Source organism: Stegostoma tigrinum, chromosome 6, assembly GCF_030684315.1.
Source record: "Stegostoma tigrinum isolate sSteTig4 chromosome 6, sSteTig4.hap1, whole genome shotgun sequence".
Classification (NCBI taxonomy): Eukaryota; Metazoa; Chordata; class Chondrichthyes; order Orectolobiformes; family Stegostomatidae; genus Stegostoma; species Stegostoma tigrinum.
Genome location: NC_081359.1, coordinates 78,660,300 through 78,679,621, shown reverse-complemented (window position 1 = coordinate 78,679,621; position 19,322 = coordinate 78,660,300). Strand labels below are relative to the sequence as shown.

General features: G+C 42.6%; 1 protein-coding gene across 1 annotated transcript; it reads left to right on the top strand.

Annotated features, from left to right (window-relative positions):
• The first annotated feature begins 922 nt into the window (after positions 1-922).
• urad (ureidoimidazoline (2-oxo-4-hydroxy-4-carboxy-5-) decarboxylase) lies at positions 923-16,040 on the top strand. The gene is made up of 2 exons (XM_048533407.1): positions 923-1,140; positions 15,514-16,040. Exons 1-2 carry the CDS (start codon positions 966-968, stop codon positions 15,864-15,866), a joined length of 528 nt encoding a protein of 175 aa, XP_048389364.1. The 5' UTR covers positions 923-965; the 3' UTR covers positions 15,867-16,040.
• The last annotated feature ends 3,282 nt before the right edge of the window (positions 16,041-19,322 follow it).

Sequence of the window (19,322 nt, the reverse complement as noted above, 5' to 3'; positions counted from 1 at the left end):
TCTGCAGCACCTTCTGTTTTAGTTCCAATTTCCAGCAGCCACAGTATTTTGCCTTTGTTTACTTATGATGTGGGAGGGGGGTGAGTGGACAGGTGGGTCAGGGATAGTTGCATTGGGTAGGAGCAAATAGTCAGGTCGGTTCATGGGAGTTGTCAAGTGGTAGGTGTTTGTGAGGGGTAGTCAGGTTTGATCAAACAAGGTAGTGGTTGGAAACGCTGTGGTGGGGTTGGGTGGTCAAGTGTGGATCACAGCATCCATTTTGAAGTTAACCAGGGGTTACAGTAAACGTTTCTGTCCAAGGTATTCTGGATAACCATCGAGGTAAATACTCTAAAATTATCCTTAATCTCCTTTGCTAGCTCAGAGTTGGAGACATTTGCATTTTGTCCCAGGGAGATCAGTGTATTGGGACATCTTAGGTTGTGTGGCTGGTCCCCTGATAATCTGGAAACTGAGATCTGGGCCAATTATATATTATATGGTGTCAAGTTTTGTTTGATAACACCTTGAGTGATCTTGGGGCATGTTACTCTGTTGGAGGTGCTACATGCATTCGCTGGTGTTAGTCATTCTCATTGTGATTTACCACAATTTTCACGAATTTTGCACTGACCTTGTGGCAAGAGATTTTGGAAATCACCAGCTGGGAATTTCCGGTGTCTGGGTGGACGGTGCTAAAAGCTGCTGTCACAGACTGCTCTTTCAAACTGCTACAGCAAACCCCCGTCCAAACCACACAATTCCCTAACACCCACCCGTTCCAGAAGTCCAACCATTCTCAAAATCCGATTCCCTGCAGCTAAAATTCCCACCTCAAAACCGCGAGCAAGCAGCAGCTCTGGAGTCTCTAGCCTCAGCTGTTTGTTCTCCCTCCAGAGATAGGGACACTGACCCCGCGTTCAGTGAACATTGACCTCTCGTACTTCTCTAGTTCTGTCTCTCTCTGGAACAGCGGGAGGACAGTCATGGAAATGCAAGTGGTTAACGCCATGAATTATGAACAGTTTGTTGATGTGTTTGGGAATGTGATTGAGAAGTGTCCTCTCATTGCAGCTGCAGTTTGGACAAAGCGTCCCTTTCCGAGTGTGAGCGCTTTGGAAAAAAGATTTGGAGATTTTATAGATTCCTTGCCTCGGTCAGGTAAGAAAACAGAAGCACTCACCCACATTGGAAAACTCAATGTAAATATGCAATCGTCAATTTTAGGCGACCTGCAATACACAGTTGGACTGTTGCAAGATCTTCAGTTTGACCCCAGTGTGAATAGCCTCCATTTTTTTTCCTTCTGAACGTGACAAGACTAGGGATCCCACGGCCGAGGCGAGTGTCTGGCAGAGGGGGTAAGGACTGTGCCTGCCCGCCACAAGGACAGTTCAATGTGCTCCTGTCCAGACACCAAACAGGTTCCATATCCTCCACCTATGATGTTTTGCCCAGAAATTCAACAGCCGAAACATGTAAATAGCTTGCTTCCGTTTGTTCAACCAGTCTGCTTCCTTGATGCCTTTGTTGACGTACTTCTTCACCTGCGAGGGCCTCTGTCCAAAGTACTTCCTTCCTGATGATTGGTGGAAACATCCTTGGCTTTTCTGAGGTTCTTTGTATCTGGGCCCTGAGCAGTAGGGGCATGCTGTACTTTCTGCCATATGTGGAGCTATGAGAGGATGCTTCCCCTGGTGGGAGAGTCTATGACCAATGGGCATAATCTGAGAATAAATTGGCATGAATTTAAGACTGAGATGAGGAGGAATTTCTTCTTTCAGTGCATTGAGAGTCTTTAGAACTCCTTGCCACATAGAGCTGTTGGGGCACAGACTTTGTGTATATTTAAGGCTGCGATGGATTTCTGATCGATACAGAAATCAAGGATAATGGGGAAGGGTAGTAAATTCATCCTGGTCCTGTTGAATGCAGAGCAGGCTTGAGGGGCAGATTGCCTCCTCCTGTTCCTATTTCTTTTGGTCTATCTTCTCCACATCTCCCTGGTCCAGATCCCTCAGAACTGTGTATGTTACAACTAAATTACCTTTAACTCTTCTCAACGCCAGCAAATGCAAGCCTAACTTGTCCAACCTTTTCTGGTAAGATAACCAACTCATTTCATCTATTGATAAGATAATGAAAAGTGAGGCTGGATGAACACAGCAGGCCCAGCAGCATCTCAGGAGCACAAAAGCTGACGTTTCAGGCCTAGACCCTTCATCTATTGATAAGCCTTCTTTGTACTGATTCCAACATGTAAATATTCTTTCTTAAATAGGGTTAGCAATAATAAGCATAGTCCTTCAAATATAGTTTCACTAGTGCCTTGTATAATTAAAGTATGACTGCACTACTTTCATTTTCAATTCTTGTCATAATAACTGATAATTACTTTCCCTTATTTTCCATTATTAGTTCTCCAGAAACAACAGAACCAACAACTGCTTTATTAACACTTTTTCAAATGTTTATAGGTACTCTTACCATCTGTTTTTCCTTTTCTGGCTAGCTTTCTCTCATTTGGTCTAATTTTCCCTCTTTATTAATTTTTAGTAATTTGTTTCTTGTTTTCACATTGTGCTCAATCTTCTGACCTACCATCGAGTCAGCCACAAATGCTGGGTCCATCCCTTAGAATTTTTCTTGCTTTTTGGAATATATTATTTTCTGTGTTCTGAAATATCCTCTTAAATGTCTGCCATTGGATCTGTTCTATTCTTTAAATGGATTTTGTCAATTCATGTTGGCCACCTCTGCTTTCCTAGCCTAGTAATTGCATTCATTTAAATTTATAAAACAATCTAAACTTGCTCCGCTCTCCCTCAAACTGAGTGTAAAGTTCAATATATTATGGTCACTGTTGCCTTGAGCACCTACTTTATGAGATCGCTAATTGGCTCAATCTCATTGCACAATACCAGGTCTGATATAGCCTACCATCTAGTCAGTTCCAGAACATGCTGTTTTAAGAAACTACCTTGAAAATATTCTGTGAACTCCTTTAACTCTCTTTTAAGACTCAGGCCCCAACTGATACCTTCTTGCAGCAGTTTCTGTGATAACTACCAGATCACACTATTTGTTTTCATTTCACTGTCAGTTCATGATTTTTTGTTTTTAACTGCTAATGCATTCAGATACAAAATCTTTAGGTTTTATTTATTATTTTGTTCATGCTGGTCTTACTTGTTGATTTACTCATAATTATGAACTCTCGAGCCCTTACTGTCACAGTCTGTTCATCATTTCCTGAATTAATGCATTTTTCTTTGGCTTTGACTCTGCTCTTTGATTTACCACATCTTCCCAAATTTTATCTCTTACCTCCACTGTTAAGTTTAAAATCCTCTGTACTTTCCATAGTTTTGCAGCTGGCAAGAACACCAGAAACATCATGGTTCAGACGTCATCCATAATACTGGGACACATCTCAATTTATCTGACTTCATTACAGCCTTGGTTCAAACAGGGACAAAAGAGCTGAATTCCAGAGGTGAAGTGAGAATGACAGCCCTTGACATTGATGTTTCATTTGATCAAGTGCGGCATCAAGAAGCACTAGCTAAACTGGAATCAGTGGGTATCTTGGAGGTATATCTGGCACGTAGGAAGCTGGTTGTTATTGCTGGAAGTCAGTCATCTCAGCTGCAGGACACCTCTGCAGGAGCTCCTCAGTGTAAACCCTGAAATAACTCCACAGAGGCTAGTATCCTGCTACCAAGTCACCCTTTATTTACATGTGGAGAGTCATTGACATTGATCAAGCTCTCTCACAGCCAGCTTTCAGAGTGAACGGGATGTCTTACATACCTGTTTATATCTGTCAGTTAGAACTCCCTGATCAGATTAACAGTCCCAATCAGGGAACTTTGGCTGATCCCATTACAATCACTACGTCCCTCTCCTTCTGAGTCTGAGGACATAGGCAGGTTCTTTTCTTTGAACCTCCTCCAGGGGCATTTTAGTACTGGATCAGGTTCTCCAGCTTTGCCTCTGATGCGGGCAGCATGTAACACATAGAGTTCATCTCTTGGCCTGGAGTGTCTTGGAAGAAATTCATTCTCCTTTTCAGACAGCAAAGGCACTGAGGTGGTGACATCCACCATGTCCATCTCAGATTCCGAGGTATCTTCAATGTTTAATGGAGAGGGAGAACAAATGGGTTCAGTAACAGTTGGAAACCCTGTCAAGGAGCTAGGCACATTTTGCTCCTGCACTGTTTGTGAGTTTGAAGCTTTCGTATGTTCCAAATCTTTGTTCAGGACTGTTGCGTCTGCCTAAACTTTATACGTCATTGGAACTGACCTCACTTTGACCATACCTCTGACCCATGCAGGGCCATTGCCATGGTTCCTACATCCAACTTCATCCCCTGAAGTAAATTGCATCTCTCACTTAGCATTCTGATGCCTTTTCATCTTGCGTCCCAGGTCCAGGAAGATCAGATTTAACCTGGTGTGGAGTCCACTCTGCATTAGCAACTCTTTTGGAGCTAGCTGTTAGTTGCATGAGGAGTGGTCGAATAATTTAATACAAACTGGGACAGTTTGGTATCCAATAAATCTGTAGACTTGTTTCTTTAAGCTTGCCTTCAAAGTTTGGACTGCTCTTTCTGCCACACCATCGGATGATGAATGGTATGGAGCTGCCCTTACGTGATGAATACTATTCAAATTTAGGAAGTACTCATTCTCTGATGGTGATGACCTGCTATCTGTGACCAGCACTTCCAGGAGTCCATGTATTAATGAAGATATGCATAGTTTGTCAGTAGTCATTTCTGTGTTTGACAAATGATCTCTATGCACATCCAGGCACCCACAATGACTAAGAGCATTGAACCCATGAAAGGACTGGCATAGTTGACATGTAACTGAGTCCAGGGTTTATCCAGCCATTCCCATGAATATTGGGGAGCTGCTGGCAGTAATTGTTGTCCTTGTTGTTTCTCTGGACAGTGCCCCACCACAGCAGCTAAGTCTGCATCCAATCTTGGCTACCGGACATAACTTCTTGCAGCATCTTCATTTTGTAAAGCCCTGGATGACCCTGGTGAAGTTCAGTCAGCATCTGGTGGCACACTTTGCTCGGGACAATCACTCTTGTTCCCCATAATAATATGTCATCAATTGTATTGCCATCGCTGAATCTCCCATTATCAATATCCTGGGGATTACCATTGATCAGAAACTCAACTGGACTTGCCACATAAACACAGAGACTACAAGAGCAGGTTAGAGACTGCGAATCCTGCAGTGAGTAACTCACCACAATCCACAAAGCCTGACAATCCCCTATAAGGCACAAGTCAGCAGTGTGATGAAATACAACCAACTTGCCTGGACCAGTGGAAGAAGCTTGACACCATCTGGGACAAAGCAGCCCATTTGTTTGAATGACAACTACAAGCATCCACTCCCTTTACCACTGATTCTCAGTAGCAGCAGTGTGTACTATCTACAGGATGCTCTGCAGAAATTCACCAAAGATATTTAGACAGCACCTTCCAAACCCACAAGCACTTCTAGGTAGAAGGACAAGGGTGGCAGATAGATGGGAACACCACCACAAGTTCCCTCCAACCCATTCACCATCCTGACTTGGAAATATATTGCCATTCCTTCACTGTCAGTGGGTCAAAATCCTGGAATTCCCTCCTTCAGGGCACTAGGAATCGACCTACAGCATGTGGACTACAGGGGTTCAAGAGGCAGCTCACCATCACCTACTCAAGGGCTGTTAGGGACAGACAGTAAATGCTGGTCAGTCCCAGTGATGCTCAAGTCCCATGAGTGAATTTTAAAAATCTTTCCCAGGTTCTAGTGCCCATGCTTCACAAACCCAAAGCTACTTCTCCCTTTTGTTTATCTCTCTAATCTGACTTGCTCCGCGTTGCTCAAATAACAATCCAATTTGAGGTTCTGCTTCTTAATTTGGAGCTTGGCTCCTCGGGTGATTATGTAGAGCCTCCTCCTTTAGCCTGTTTATGTTGTTGGCACCAATATGGACCACGATGCCTAAAACTTCCCCTTTCACTTCAAATTCCTCTCCAATCCTGAGCAGATGGCTCAAACCCTGGCTGTGGGCAGACTACAAAGCAGCTGAAAACAGGGTCAGTCCTCTTCATTGTACTGTCTCCTCCTATCACTACATTCCTTCTTACTATCCCCTCTTGGATGGCTTCCTTTTCCACAGTATCATGGCTAGTCAGCTCATCCACCCTACAGCCCTTGGTCTCATACAAACAAGTTGGAAAAATTTCACATCTGTTAAACAATTGCAGAAGAGTCCTGCTCTCTGGAACCCCCTACCTGCCTGATTTGCAGTTACACTCTTTTGTCTCTGAACACTGACAAGTTCAGTTAACCCAATCCGAGGAGGTGTGACTGCTTACTGGTACAAAGAATCCAGCTAATTCTCTCCCTTCCTGATATTATGCACTAATTGTAGGTCAGCCTCCAGGTGATAAACTCTGAACTTTGGTGGTTACTGCCACGATAATATGGGTTGCAGCAGCCGAAAAAATCATGAAATAAATTCATAGAAACCGCAGCTGACAAATCAGCTCCCACTGACCCTGCCACCTTCATCATTCAGCATGCAGAAATGTTCCAGGGCTGACTACCCAGATACAGTGAGACACTGGAATTTGTGGCACTTCAATGCCATTGGGAATGAACCTTTTCCTGTGAGGAGTAATTATTACAGTGTAAGAGGCTTTTTTTTTGGCCATCGTACAGAGCCCAACCTAGCAGTCAGGAGCACCATGTTGGGTGATAACTGTTGCAGAAAACACATATCAAAATGAGTCTTTTACTGCATCTCATCATGCTAGATATGTATAAAGAATACTTGCAGAGAAACAAAGGAGTTTGTAGTCTATCATGGTAATACTTATCACTTTATATTAAGTTTGCAGGTCTGTGACACAATGGCAGAAATAGAAAACATAACATTGCCCTGTTACAATTCTTGACTCCTTTATCTGCCCCTAGCTCTTTTGGCACAGGCTTGCTATGTTGCAGGGCAATGACAACTCGCACTACTTTCTTTTATATGCTGAGGCCATTCCTGCTGTCCAGTCCCAAATAACTGCTGCTCATTTTGTTTAGTTGGGGCAGTGAAGTGTCTGCAGCTCAATGAGACATTAATGCATATTCTGATCTCCCACCAATTAACTTAGCTCAAGAGCCATACCTTTGAAATCCTATGTCATTTGGAGCAGTTGTTGGTTTTACTCTTATTTAAATTTAATCCTAGTTTATGGCATAAACCAAACAAAATAGCTTTGAAAGCAAAGAAAATCTCAGATGCTATGCATTTGTCTTGGAGTGAAATTAAATTTAGTCATTTTTCAGCAGGGTCTATAGCTCCCTGGAAAGTAAGTTTCTAGATTGAGTACAGAAGGATCTGGGGTCTTGGCGTAGATACACAGATCACTACACGGTTCAGTACATTCACAATAAAGCAAGCAAAACACTGGAATTAATTTCTAGAGGTCTAGAATTGAAAAGCACAGAAGCCCTGTTAAACTTTGATGAACCTTTTGTTGATTCACATTGTGAACTGTTCTGATCTCCACACTATAAGCAGAACATAGAGTCTGTGGAGAAAACGTATAGTCAAGAACAAAGAACAAAGAAAATTACAGCACAGGAACAGGCCCTTCGGCCCTCCAAGCCTGCGCCAATCCAGATCCTCTCTCTAAACCTGTCATCTATTTTCTAGGGATCTGTATCCTTCTGCTCCCTGCCCATTCATGTATCTGTCTAGATACAGCTTAAATGACGCTCGCGTGCCCGCCTCTACCACTTCCTCTGGCAACGCGCTCCAGGTACCCACCGCTTTCTGCGTAAAGAACTTTCCACGCATATCTCCTTTAAATGTTTCTCCTCTCACCTTGAAATCATGACCCTAGTAATTGAGTCCCCTACTCTGGGAAAAAGCTTCTTGCTATCCACCCTGTCTATACCTCTCATGATTTTGTAGATCTCAATCAGGTGCCTCCTTAACCTCCATCTCTCTAATGTAAATAATCCTAATCTGCTCAACCTCTCTTCATAGCTATCGACCTCTATAACAGGCAACATCCTGGTGAACCTCCTCTGTACCTTCTCCAAAGCATCCACATCCTTTTGGTAATGTGATGACCAGAACTGTACGCAGTACTCCAAATGTGGCCGAACCAAAGTCCAATACAACTATAATGTGACCTGCCAACTCTTGTACTCAGTACCCAGTCTGATGAATGAAAGCATGCCGTATGCCTTCCTGACCACTTGATCCACCTGTGTTGCCACCTTCAGGGTACAATGGGCCTGAACACCCAGATTTCTCTGTGCATCAATATTCCCTAAGCCTTTTCCATTTACCATGTAGTTCGCTCTTGAATTGGATCTTCCAAAATGCATCACCACTCATTTGCCTGGATTGAACTCCATCTGCCATTTCTCTGCCCAACTTTCCAATCTATCTATGTTTTGCTGCATTCTCTGACCATCCCCTTCACTATCAGCTACTCTACCAATCTTAGTGTCATCTGCAAACTTGCTAATCAGACCATCTATACCTTCCCCCAGTTCATTTATGTATATCACTAACAACAGTGGTCCCAACACAGATCCCTGTGGAACTCTATTGGTCACAGTCCTCCATTTTGAGAAACTCCCTTCCACTACAACTCTGCCTCCTGTTACCCAACAAGTTCTCTATCTGGAGTACACCCTGGACCCCAAGATAACAAAGTGTGAAGCTGGATGAACACAGCAGGTCAAGCAGCATCTCAGGAGCACAAAAACTGACGTTTCGGGCCTAGACCCTTCATCAGAGCTCTGATGAAGGGTCTAGGCCCGAAACATCAGCTTTTGTGCTCCTGAGATGCTGCTTGGCCTGCTGTGTACATCCAGCTTCACACTTTGTTATCTTGGATTTTCCAGCATCTGCAGTTCCCATTATCTCTGATCAAACCCTGGACCCCATGCGACTTCACTTTCTTCATCAGCCTACCACGGGAAACCTTATCAAATGCCTTATTGAAGTCCATATATGTGACATCTACAGCCCTTCCCTCATCTATCAACTTTGTCACTTCCTCAAAGAATTCTATCAAGTTGGTAGGACATGACCTTCCCTGTGTAAAACCGTGCTGCCTATCACTAATAAGCCCATCTCCTTCCAAATGGAAATAGATCTTACCCTCAATATCTTCTCCAGCAACTTCCCCACCACTGACTTTAGGCTCACTGGTTTATAATTACCTGGATTATCCTTGCTACCCTTCTTACACAAGGGGACAATGTTAGCAATTCTCCAGTCTTCCGGGACCTCACCCGTGCTCAAGGATGCTGCAAAGATATCTGTTAAGGCCCCAGCTAGTTCCTCTCTCACGTCACTCAGCAACCTGGGATAGATTTCATCCGGACCTGGGGACTTGTCCACCCTAATGCCTTTTGGAATACCCAACACTTCTCCCCTCCTTATGCCGACTTGACCTAGAGTAATCAAACATCTATCCCTAACCTCAACATCCGTCATGTCCTTCTCCTCAGGTGACTATTGACGCAAAGTACTCATTAAGAATCTCACTCATTTTCTCTGGCTCCTCGCATAACTTCCCTCCTTTGTGCTTGAGTAGGTCAACCCTTTCTCTAGTTACCCTCTTGCTCATTATGTATGAATAAAAGGCTTTGCGATTTTCCTTAACACTGTTTGCGAAAGATATTTCATGACCCCTTTTAGCCCTCTTAATTCCTCATTTCAGATTGGCCCTACTTTCCTGATAATCTTCCAAAGTTTTGTCTGTTTTCAGTCGCCTAGACCTTAGTCAGATGGCAACTGAGGGATTATACCTTTCTGGAGCTATTGAACAGGCTGAAGTGTCCTTTCTCTGACATGGGATAAATATAGAAATTGCTGGAATATCTCAGCAGGTCTGGCAGCATCTGTGGAGAAAAATCAGAGTTAATGTTTCAGATTGAGTGACCCTTCCTCTGATGTGTTTGGGTAGGCAATGAGAAGATGTTTCCAGTTGTAAGAGAGACTAGAACCAAGGACCATAGCCATAAGATAACTGCTGAAAAAGCTATCCAACAAGCAATTTAAGATTGTCAATTGTACTTGCAACGTGGCTCAATTACACTTCCTAAGATTTATATATACTGTAGACACAGCCCGGTTTTCCATAGGCAAAAGGAGTTTGCTCCAGGAATTCTACCCTTCCCAATAAACTAAAGCTTTGGGACAGCAGTTGCTGTGTGCATTCCTTGAAGTAACATCTCAATCAATCACAGCAAAAAGCCCTTTTTGAATTAAGTAAAAGCTTCAGAATAACTGTTCCCTGGCACATTTTGTATGGCAGAACAATGACTAATCAAAGTCCTTTGGCCAATGAATCAGACCCTCCTTAATCATGTCATATGAATTCCCTTTGAAATTTGGTATTGTTGCATCTGTCCTGATGACTGCAAAAAGAAAAATTTCAACAAGCATATCTCCTTTTTTTACTGACAACAGAAGTTCTGGACTGTCAAGTGACTATAAAATAATCATTAATAAATCCATTAATCAATTCAAGAGAATGTCTGTAATCTGAGAGTGGTTAAAATGTATGAAGGATTTGAGGCCAGTAGTGTAAATGAATGGAAGGGGAAGCTAAATAAACAATGAGGAAGAGAAGGAAGTATTGAAATATTGGTTGGATTAGGTGAGTTAGGTTAGGAAGATGTTCATATAGGGCATAAACACTGGGATGAACATGATGGGTCAAATGGCATGTTTCTGTGTGCTATATTACCTAACCGGCTAAAAGCTACTACCAAGATGTAGCAATCTATCAATAATGGTGTTTCATTATCACAGGTGATGTCAGCCTTATTATGCCCTGCTTTATCTGGGGCCTACGGTCAAGAAATGATTGTTGAATTGACCAGCAATGGAAAATACAGGGTGGAGCAGGAGTTAGAATAGTCTGGACTGGAAATGGCACCAGGCTGTGGCTCAGTAGTGAAACCTAGAGTTATTGGAGGCATAATCAAGGCCTGCAGTGGCTCCAAACAAGAATGTGGGATGGAACAGCGCTGGCAAAACTCTGCTAAGTAATTGGAATCGTTCTTATTCAGATTCTTCTCACTTTGTACTTCAAGCAATTCCTAAAACATTGGAAATAAACAAAATCAGTACAAATGTCAACAGAGAAAAAGCTGTAATTGCATGATGAACAATCAGCTTGTACTGGTCTCATCACATTTACTGCAGTGAGTAACTCACCTCCTGTCTACCTGAAGCCTGTCTATCATCGACAAGACACAAGTCAGGACTGTGATGGAATAGGCCCCACTTGCCTGGATGAGTGCACCGTCAACAGCACTCAATAAGCTTCACAGCATCCAGGATAAAATAGTTCATTTGATAGACACCAAATCCACAAACAGTCACCACCCCGCCCTATCACCAATGCTCCTTGACAGCAGTGTGTACTCTTTACAAGATGCACTACAGAAATTTGCCAGGGCTCCTTAGACAGCACCTTGCTGCAAACCACAAACCCTTCCATTCAGAGAGACAAGCGTAGCAGATACGTGGGACCACCACATCTGGGGAGGGCAAGTTCCCCTCCAAGTCACATACCATCCTGACTGAGAAATATATCACCATCCTTCAGTGTCTCAAAGTCAAAATCCTGAAACTCCTTCCCTAATGGCATTGGGAGTTACTTAAATCAAATGGACTGCAGTGGTACAAGAAAGCAACTCCTCAACATCACCTTCTCAAGGGCATCTAGAGCTGGGCAGTAAATACTGCTCCAGCCAGTGAGACTCACATATCCTGAATGATTTTCATTTCAAATGCATTTTTATAATAAAGCTGTAAACTATGCTTAATTTTGCCCTAATTTAATAGGCTAATCAGATCTCAAGTTTCGAGTTAGAAATATACATGGATATATTCTGTATGTTATGTTAAATTTGTTAAAAATACTTGTGTCTCCTTCAATTACCTTGTCTCATCTGAAATATGGTAGTCAGTCACCAGATGGCGCTATGTACATTTTTATCGTTGTTTCGTAAGTATTAGCCAGTATTAAGTTCAGATTGTATTTGCGTGTATGTTTTTTTAAAAAACCATATAATTAATAGAGAAAGCATGAAATAAGTTAGCAAATTGTTAACTTGCTAGAGGTCAGTGATATGGCTGTAAAATAACATGAGAAAGGTCTCCAGGCTGCTTCCTGGATACTTTTGTGCTGACCGTGGTGTTAAAATGAACTGTTGTGATTGATTCCGTTAGCGGACTCACATACATGTCTCAGCTGGATCGTATTTCATATGCAAACTGTAATATTAGAATTTGACACTGAAGTTAAATTCTTTAATGCACCATATCAACAGTGCGTCTTCAAACTTCATTTACAAAATCTTTAGGGAATGTGGCATGCCTTCTGGATTGTTTATAAAATTGTACAAACTATTCAGTCCATCTAAGGCTCTCACAGTATCGAACAATTATTATCAGAATTTCAAATGACATCCTGCATGACTGAGAAAAAGATAGGATACCTCTGCATTGCCCTTCGATACCTCTCTGCGGACATAGCCACAGTAGGTCATACTAACCCTCTTCATTGTCTCTCCACTGCCTTCCAGTTGGTTGGAAGTTGCGTGCTTCCATTCTTAATCACCTCACCAGTGCTAGAGAATTAGTATCAATGACATATCTTCTCATTTTGTCACCATTACCTCTGCTGTGGGTTTACTTAGAATCCCTCGATTTTTTAATTTACATCCTGGCTCTTGACAACATCATCAGAGAACACTTTAGTTTTCGCACAAACACTGATGAACCTGCCTTGCAGCTCTCCCCTCCAGTTCTTTCTTGTCCAGCATTCACTGTTGGATCACTCAGTATCATTCCTCCATTTAAATATTTGAAAGACCAATGAAAAACTTTGCTCCCTTGCCACTAACCATCGAGTATCATATGAGATAAGCTTTCAAACACATATTGTTTATTTTTGCCTCTGTAACAAAACCCAGCAACAGCTCTGCTTGAACTACTAAAACCTTCATCCGGGTCTTTATAATTTCCAGAATTGACCTTTCTAAGACTTCTCTCATTCTGTAGACTTCAGGTCATACAAAACTTGACTTCTCACGTCCTAACCTGCAATAAATGGTTATTCACACGGTACTCCTTTGCTTGTTGGCCTCTTCTGGCTCCCAATTTAGTAACACATTGATTTTAAAGTTTTCATCTTTGTTTTCAAACCCTTCCACGGATGACTGGGCCTTCTGTACCCCTGTAATCTCCTTTGCCCATGCAACCCACAGAGATATCTGCACTTCTCTGGTTTTTGAGCAAGCCTGGTTAGAATTGTTCCTGTAGTGGCTGCATCTTCAGCTGCCAAGGACCTAGGCCCTAGAAGCTACTTAGGAAACCTCTTACCCAATCTTCCCCTTTAAGAATCTTCTGATTGTACACCTCTTTGACCGACCTTTCGATCATCTGGCCTAATATTTCCTTATATATCTTTGTATTTCATTTTGTAATGTTCTGCCCAGTCCTTTGGAAAATTTTGTTACTGTATGTGAAAGGCACTATGTAAATACAAATTATTTCTGTGTCAGCTGAAAATGCACATTCCTGTCCATGTCCCAAGCTCTTTAAATCTGACAGTTTGGCAACAGAATGTCAGTGCATTTACAGAGCTGTAAATGGCAATTGGGATGAAGAATCAAGCTTCTGTCAAGTGTGAGTGTTGCTATCAAGATGGACCTCTGTTAATTTGCTGTTCAAATTGACACAGTCATTTAAAGATGAAACTGAAGACATCTCTTCCTTGCTTTGGGTTGAGGCTGTGTCCCTAATTAAGCTCTAGATGGCAGTGCAGGATTGTATTTCCTGATATTTTCAAACAAACCTGTTCTAAGATGTTATCAAGCACTACTGGAGCAAGTGGGACTTGAAACTAGACCTCCAGGCATGATTGCATTTCCTGACTTACCAGCGGCATGCTCTGGAAGTGTCTTCTGTTTTTCTCTGACACAGGAGGCAACAGGGTTACGAGAAACTGAAGCCTCTGAAGTTCATTCTACAGCCCTGCTGCAGTAAGAAATGGCACTTCTTATTCAGTCAGTATCTAATCATAGAGAGTGCATCATGTTTTGATTTCACTAACCAAGTTAATGCTCCATGAAATTGCTGGGACCTTGCATTCATTTAAAGCTCTACCACTATGCAGTATTTTATGTTTTCTTTCCAAACTCTGCTCAAGTAGTTTTGAAATAAAATGTAATAATTGGATCATTAAAGTGTTAGTAAAGACCTCACTTATTGAGAATATAACCGATCAAGTCCTGATGGAAGAATTCAACTTTGTGCTCCTGCAGTGTGGTGGTATAAAAAAAATAAGACTGCTCAATGTTATATTTTACAGAGTACATTTTATGTTATCCTAATTAGTCTAGTTAGTTACTGGTCTTCTTCAATGCCAACCCCCAAGATGTGTGTACTATTTGAAATTTGAGATCATTTCTCAAATTTTCCGTTTGTTTTTTTGTATAATATGTTTCAATAACTCTGTTAATGGCTTCACTCTGGCTGATTGTATGATTTCTCAAACCTCTGATTGTTTTGCTTTTTTGGAGCATCCAGTATTGAATGAACAGAAATGATCTCTAATGAGATATTGGAAAATCAGTTGGTTCCCTGTTCCCAAGCTATTGACTCCATCCCTGTCCCCACTCCTGATTGAGGCTGAACTGCACTAACATTGGCATCCATTCTGACTCTGATGCAAGCTTTCATTGCCTTAATCCTTTCTGTCCCAAAACCCTTTACCGTGACCCCATAACATTACAGTTCAGTATTCCCTTTAATATGTATTTGTTGTGCCTTTCCTGTTGTATTCTTTATGACAGCTGTGTACTTGTCCAACTTAGTGATAACCGTACTTATAACTTTGAGATTTCTGCATTCCTCCGACCCTGACTTCTGCCTGCCCAGTTTTCTTCAGCTTACCTTCCACTAGGTCCTAACTTCTGGGATTATCATCCTGAACTTTCACAATTTTCCACTTGCATGTTCTCCTTTAAACTATTTCTGTACTTATTTGAATGAATTTCTGCTGAGCCAGCCTGAACCATTTATGTGGCTTGGTGTAAAAAGTTTGGTGCTGCCCCTGTGAAGTACCTTGAGACATTTTACAGCATTAAAGATATTTAATGCAACTTTTTGTTGCTTATTGTATTGGGAACATGTGATCCAAGATAAATGTTGGCATTCTTATATTTCATTAATTCCATTGGCCACAATAATATCCTGTCTGTTGCTCTGCCTTGTAGAGTGATAGCAATGTGTAGAATTCAAAAATAGCAGTGAGAGAAACAGCAGTGTACGGTGTAGTTGTTAGTTCAATTGGCACCGTTGCATTTAGTAATGAAGAACTGAATAAATTTGAACACTAATTTCCAGAGGAACATGTGGTTTTGAAAAACTTGATTTGTAAAACTGCTGTTTGCTCTTGTGTTTACCTAGGGAAGGAGGGAATTCTACGATGTCACCCAGACCTGGCTGGGAGAGATCTACTCAGAGGAACACTCTCTGCTGAATCCCAGGCTGAGCAGAACCGAGCTGGGTTAACCACCCTCACTGCCAGCCAGAGATTCCAGCTGACTGAGCTAAATGCTGCTTACAAGAACAAATTCCACTTCCCGTTTGTGATCTGTGCCAGGATGAACGACCGAGAAAGCATAATGAACCAGCTGAGCAGCAGGATCCACAACAGCCCAGAGCAGGAGCTGCAGATCAGTATTAAAGAGGTTTTAAAAATCTGTCACCTCCGTCTTTTAGATATCATTAGTCCAGTTGCCCACACCACCAAACTTTAATAAGAAGGCAGGAATTACCATTTCGAGTCTGGTGACTCTTCATCAAAACAAAGGGAAGATACGAGGAATTCACTGAAATAGATGGTCAACTCCAAAGGAGATGTGTAAAACATCTTACAGAATGCAAATTAAATAAATCACTCTGCGATCGCAATAAATGCAACAAAACTAGAATGAATTTGTTTTGTTTGATTTCATTTCTTTTCACATTACAGAGAGCCACATTTGTGTATTATTTCCAACCCTTTCCCAAATATTAAAATGCTGCTTTTATTAATGATAATAGTAGGAATTTATTGAATGAACCTCGATGCTGCCCTTGATCTAACTGTTCAAAGTGCAGAGAGCCAAGTAATAAAAGAGTTCAATGAGTAACTCTGTCATCTTTGGATCAGAAAGTTGTGAATTCAAGTCCCATAGGCAAGTCCTGTAGATTGTGCAGAGGGTCAGTGAAACAGGACAGACTGGAAGGGCATACCAGAATCCTGCAGGATGCCCAGTGTCACTGCCTCTATGTGCATTGCCTAGGAAGTTGAAGCTTCTACCATTCAACTGCCTGCATCTGAAACCTTCAAAGAAAACCTCCTACGTTTTGGAGAACTTGGCTCTGTTAAGTTACCCAGGAAACATCAGGTAGTTAAAACCCTACTGTAACTCTGGGTAACCATCAAGCTGACATCCTAACTTACTGCCACCCCTTCCTCCAATTATACATTTTCTGGTCCTTTACACCCCACTGCCAACTGACCACCCTCACTGCACTCAACATCCAACAGCAAGACCACCCCTCTACACCCCTCAACAATCCCCTCCAGCCCTGACAACCCCCATTGATCTACTGGGACAGCAGGACCTGTGTGTATATATGTGTGAGTCATTAAAGGTGGAAACATGGACTGAAAGAGTGGTTAATAAAACATATTCTTTGTAACACTTTACTAATGGAACATTTCATACCAAAGCAAGGAGGTTATGCTGAACTTGGTTAAGGGATGAGTTCTGCCTCGCCTGGGATATTACATCCAGTCTGGGCACCACCCTTTAGGAAAGATGCAAAGGCATTAGAGTGGGTGCAGAAATGCTTTATAATAATAGTACCAGGGATGAGGATCTTCAGTAATGAAGATAGATTGCAGAAGTTATGATTATTTTCTTTGGGGAAAAGAAGGTTGGGCAAAGAATTGATCAAGGCATTCAAAGTCATAAAGAGTCTCAGAGGAAGTAGACAGGAAGAAACTGTCTCTATCCAGTAAAGGCTCAAGATCAAGAGGGTATAGCTTTAAAGTAATGTGACAAAAGAACCAGAAGTGATTTCTGGTTTTAACAAGTGAGTTTTTAAGGTGTGGAATGCCCTGCTGAAAATGTGGTGGAGGCAGACTCAGTTGAGGCATTCAACAGACATTCACAGAATCACAGAACCCCTACTGTGTTGAAACAGGCCCTCGGACCAGTAAGCCCAGACCTACCATCAGACCATCCCACCCTATAACCCACTCAATCTACACATCCCTGACCACTATGGGCAATTTAGTATGGCCATTCCACCTAGCTTGCACATCTTCGGGAGGAAACCAGAGCAAATCCACGCAGACTTGGGGAGAATGTGCAAACTCCATTCATTCACCTGAGTGTGGAATCAAACCCAGATCTCTGGCACTGTGAAGCACCACAGAGCCACCGTGCTGCCATAGTTAGGCTCTCATTTGAAGAGACTGCAATTTTCACTGAGAGAGATGCTTGTTTGGAGAACCAGTGTAGATCATGAAGTGCTGAATAGGCTCCTGTATGGTAACAGTTCTATAAGGTGTTCTCTCCAGTTTTCTGGTGGGTATTAAAGGCTAAGAAAAAGGGAATTTGCTACCCTAACCCAAACGTGCACCTCAATCAACATTATAAAATTGACATTTTCAAGTTAACTGTAGGACCCTGTCTGTAAATTAGCTGCTTTGTCTCCTCTATTGCAACAGCTATTAAGCTTCCAGCAATATTTCACTTGTTATGAAATGCTTTGGAATTTCCTAATGTTATGAACATTTTTAATTCTTTCCTCATTTGCCCCTTTGTGTGCAGGAGTGTTTTTGACGTCACTCCTGGCTGGCTTATCTCTCATTTTAGGATATTATTGTTTTGGATTTCACTAATCATCATCAGCTCATCAATTAGGTCATTTCTCAGTCCTTTGTACTCCAGTAAATACAAGCCTCTCATGCAATCTATCATCATTGTTAAATCTTTTAACCTTGGCATCAAAGTGGTGTATCTGTACTATATTCCCTTTGAGGTTAATACCTCTTCCCTCAGGTTGCCTGAACTGAATGGAGTAGCGAGTTTTGAGAAGATTTGTAGCTCAGGTTGAGGTTCTGGATGTAAGTTTGCATGCTGAGCTGGAAGGTTAGTTTTCAGATGTTTCGTCACTTTTTTTATTTGAAAAAATATACTTTATTCATAAGATGTACAAAAAATTAAAACATATTTATACACCTACCCAGTCATGCAAGCCGCTCCGGGTTACCCAGGGGGTACGTACACCAACTAAAGGAAAAAAACAAACAAAGAAGAAAAAAAAAACAAAGCAAAGAAAACACCCCGGCAGTCGTCACCCCGCACAGTCCCAGTTGGCCCCCTGACCAGTTGGGGAAGGCGCCAGCTGGGCCCAGTTACCAGATAGGGTTCTTTTTTCTATTCTGGACGAGGGGGTTCATACGGTGGTCTTTCCACACCGCGCCTTGGCAGCGGCTGCCCCAAGCTTTAGCGCGTCCCTCAGCACGTAGTCCTGGACCTTGGAGTGCGCCAGTCTGCAACACTCGGTCAGGGTCAGTTCTTTCAGCTGGCAGACCAGCAAGTTGCGGGCAGACCAAAGAGCGACTTTCACCGCATTGATGGTCATCCACGCGCAGTTGATGTTGGTCGCGATGTGCGTCCCGGGAAACAGCCCGTAGAGCACGGAGTCCCGCGTCACGGAGCTGCTTGGGATGAACCTCGACAAATACCACTGCATCCCCCTCCAGACCTCCTGAGCATAGGCACACTCCAGAAGGAGGTGATCGACAGTCTCGTCCCCCCTGCAGCCACCTCGAGGGCAGCGTGCCGTGGCGCAGAGATTCCGGGCATGCATAAAGGATCTCACTGGCAGAGCCCCTCTCACCGCCAGCCAAGCAATGTCCTTGTGCTTGTTTGAAAGTTCTGGCGATGAGGCATTCTGCCAAACGACTTTGGCAGTCTGCATGGGGAACCACACGACGGGATCCACCCTCTCCTTTTCCCGAAGGGTCACGAGGATACTACGTGCTAACCACTGCCTGACGGCCTTGTGGTCAAAGGTGTTTCCTTTCAAAAATTTCTCCACGAAGGACAGGTGGTACGGAACGGTCCAACTACTCGGAGCGTTCCGCGGCAATGAGGCCAGGCCCATCCTTCGCAACACCGGGGACAGGTAGAACCTCAGTAAGTAGTGAC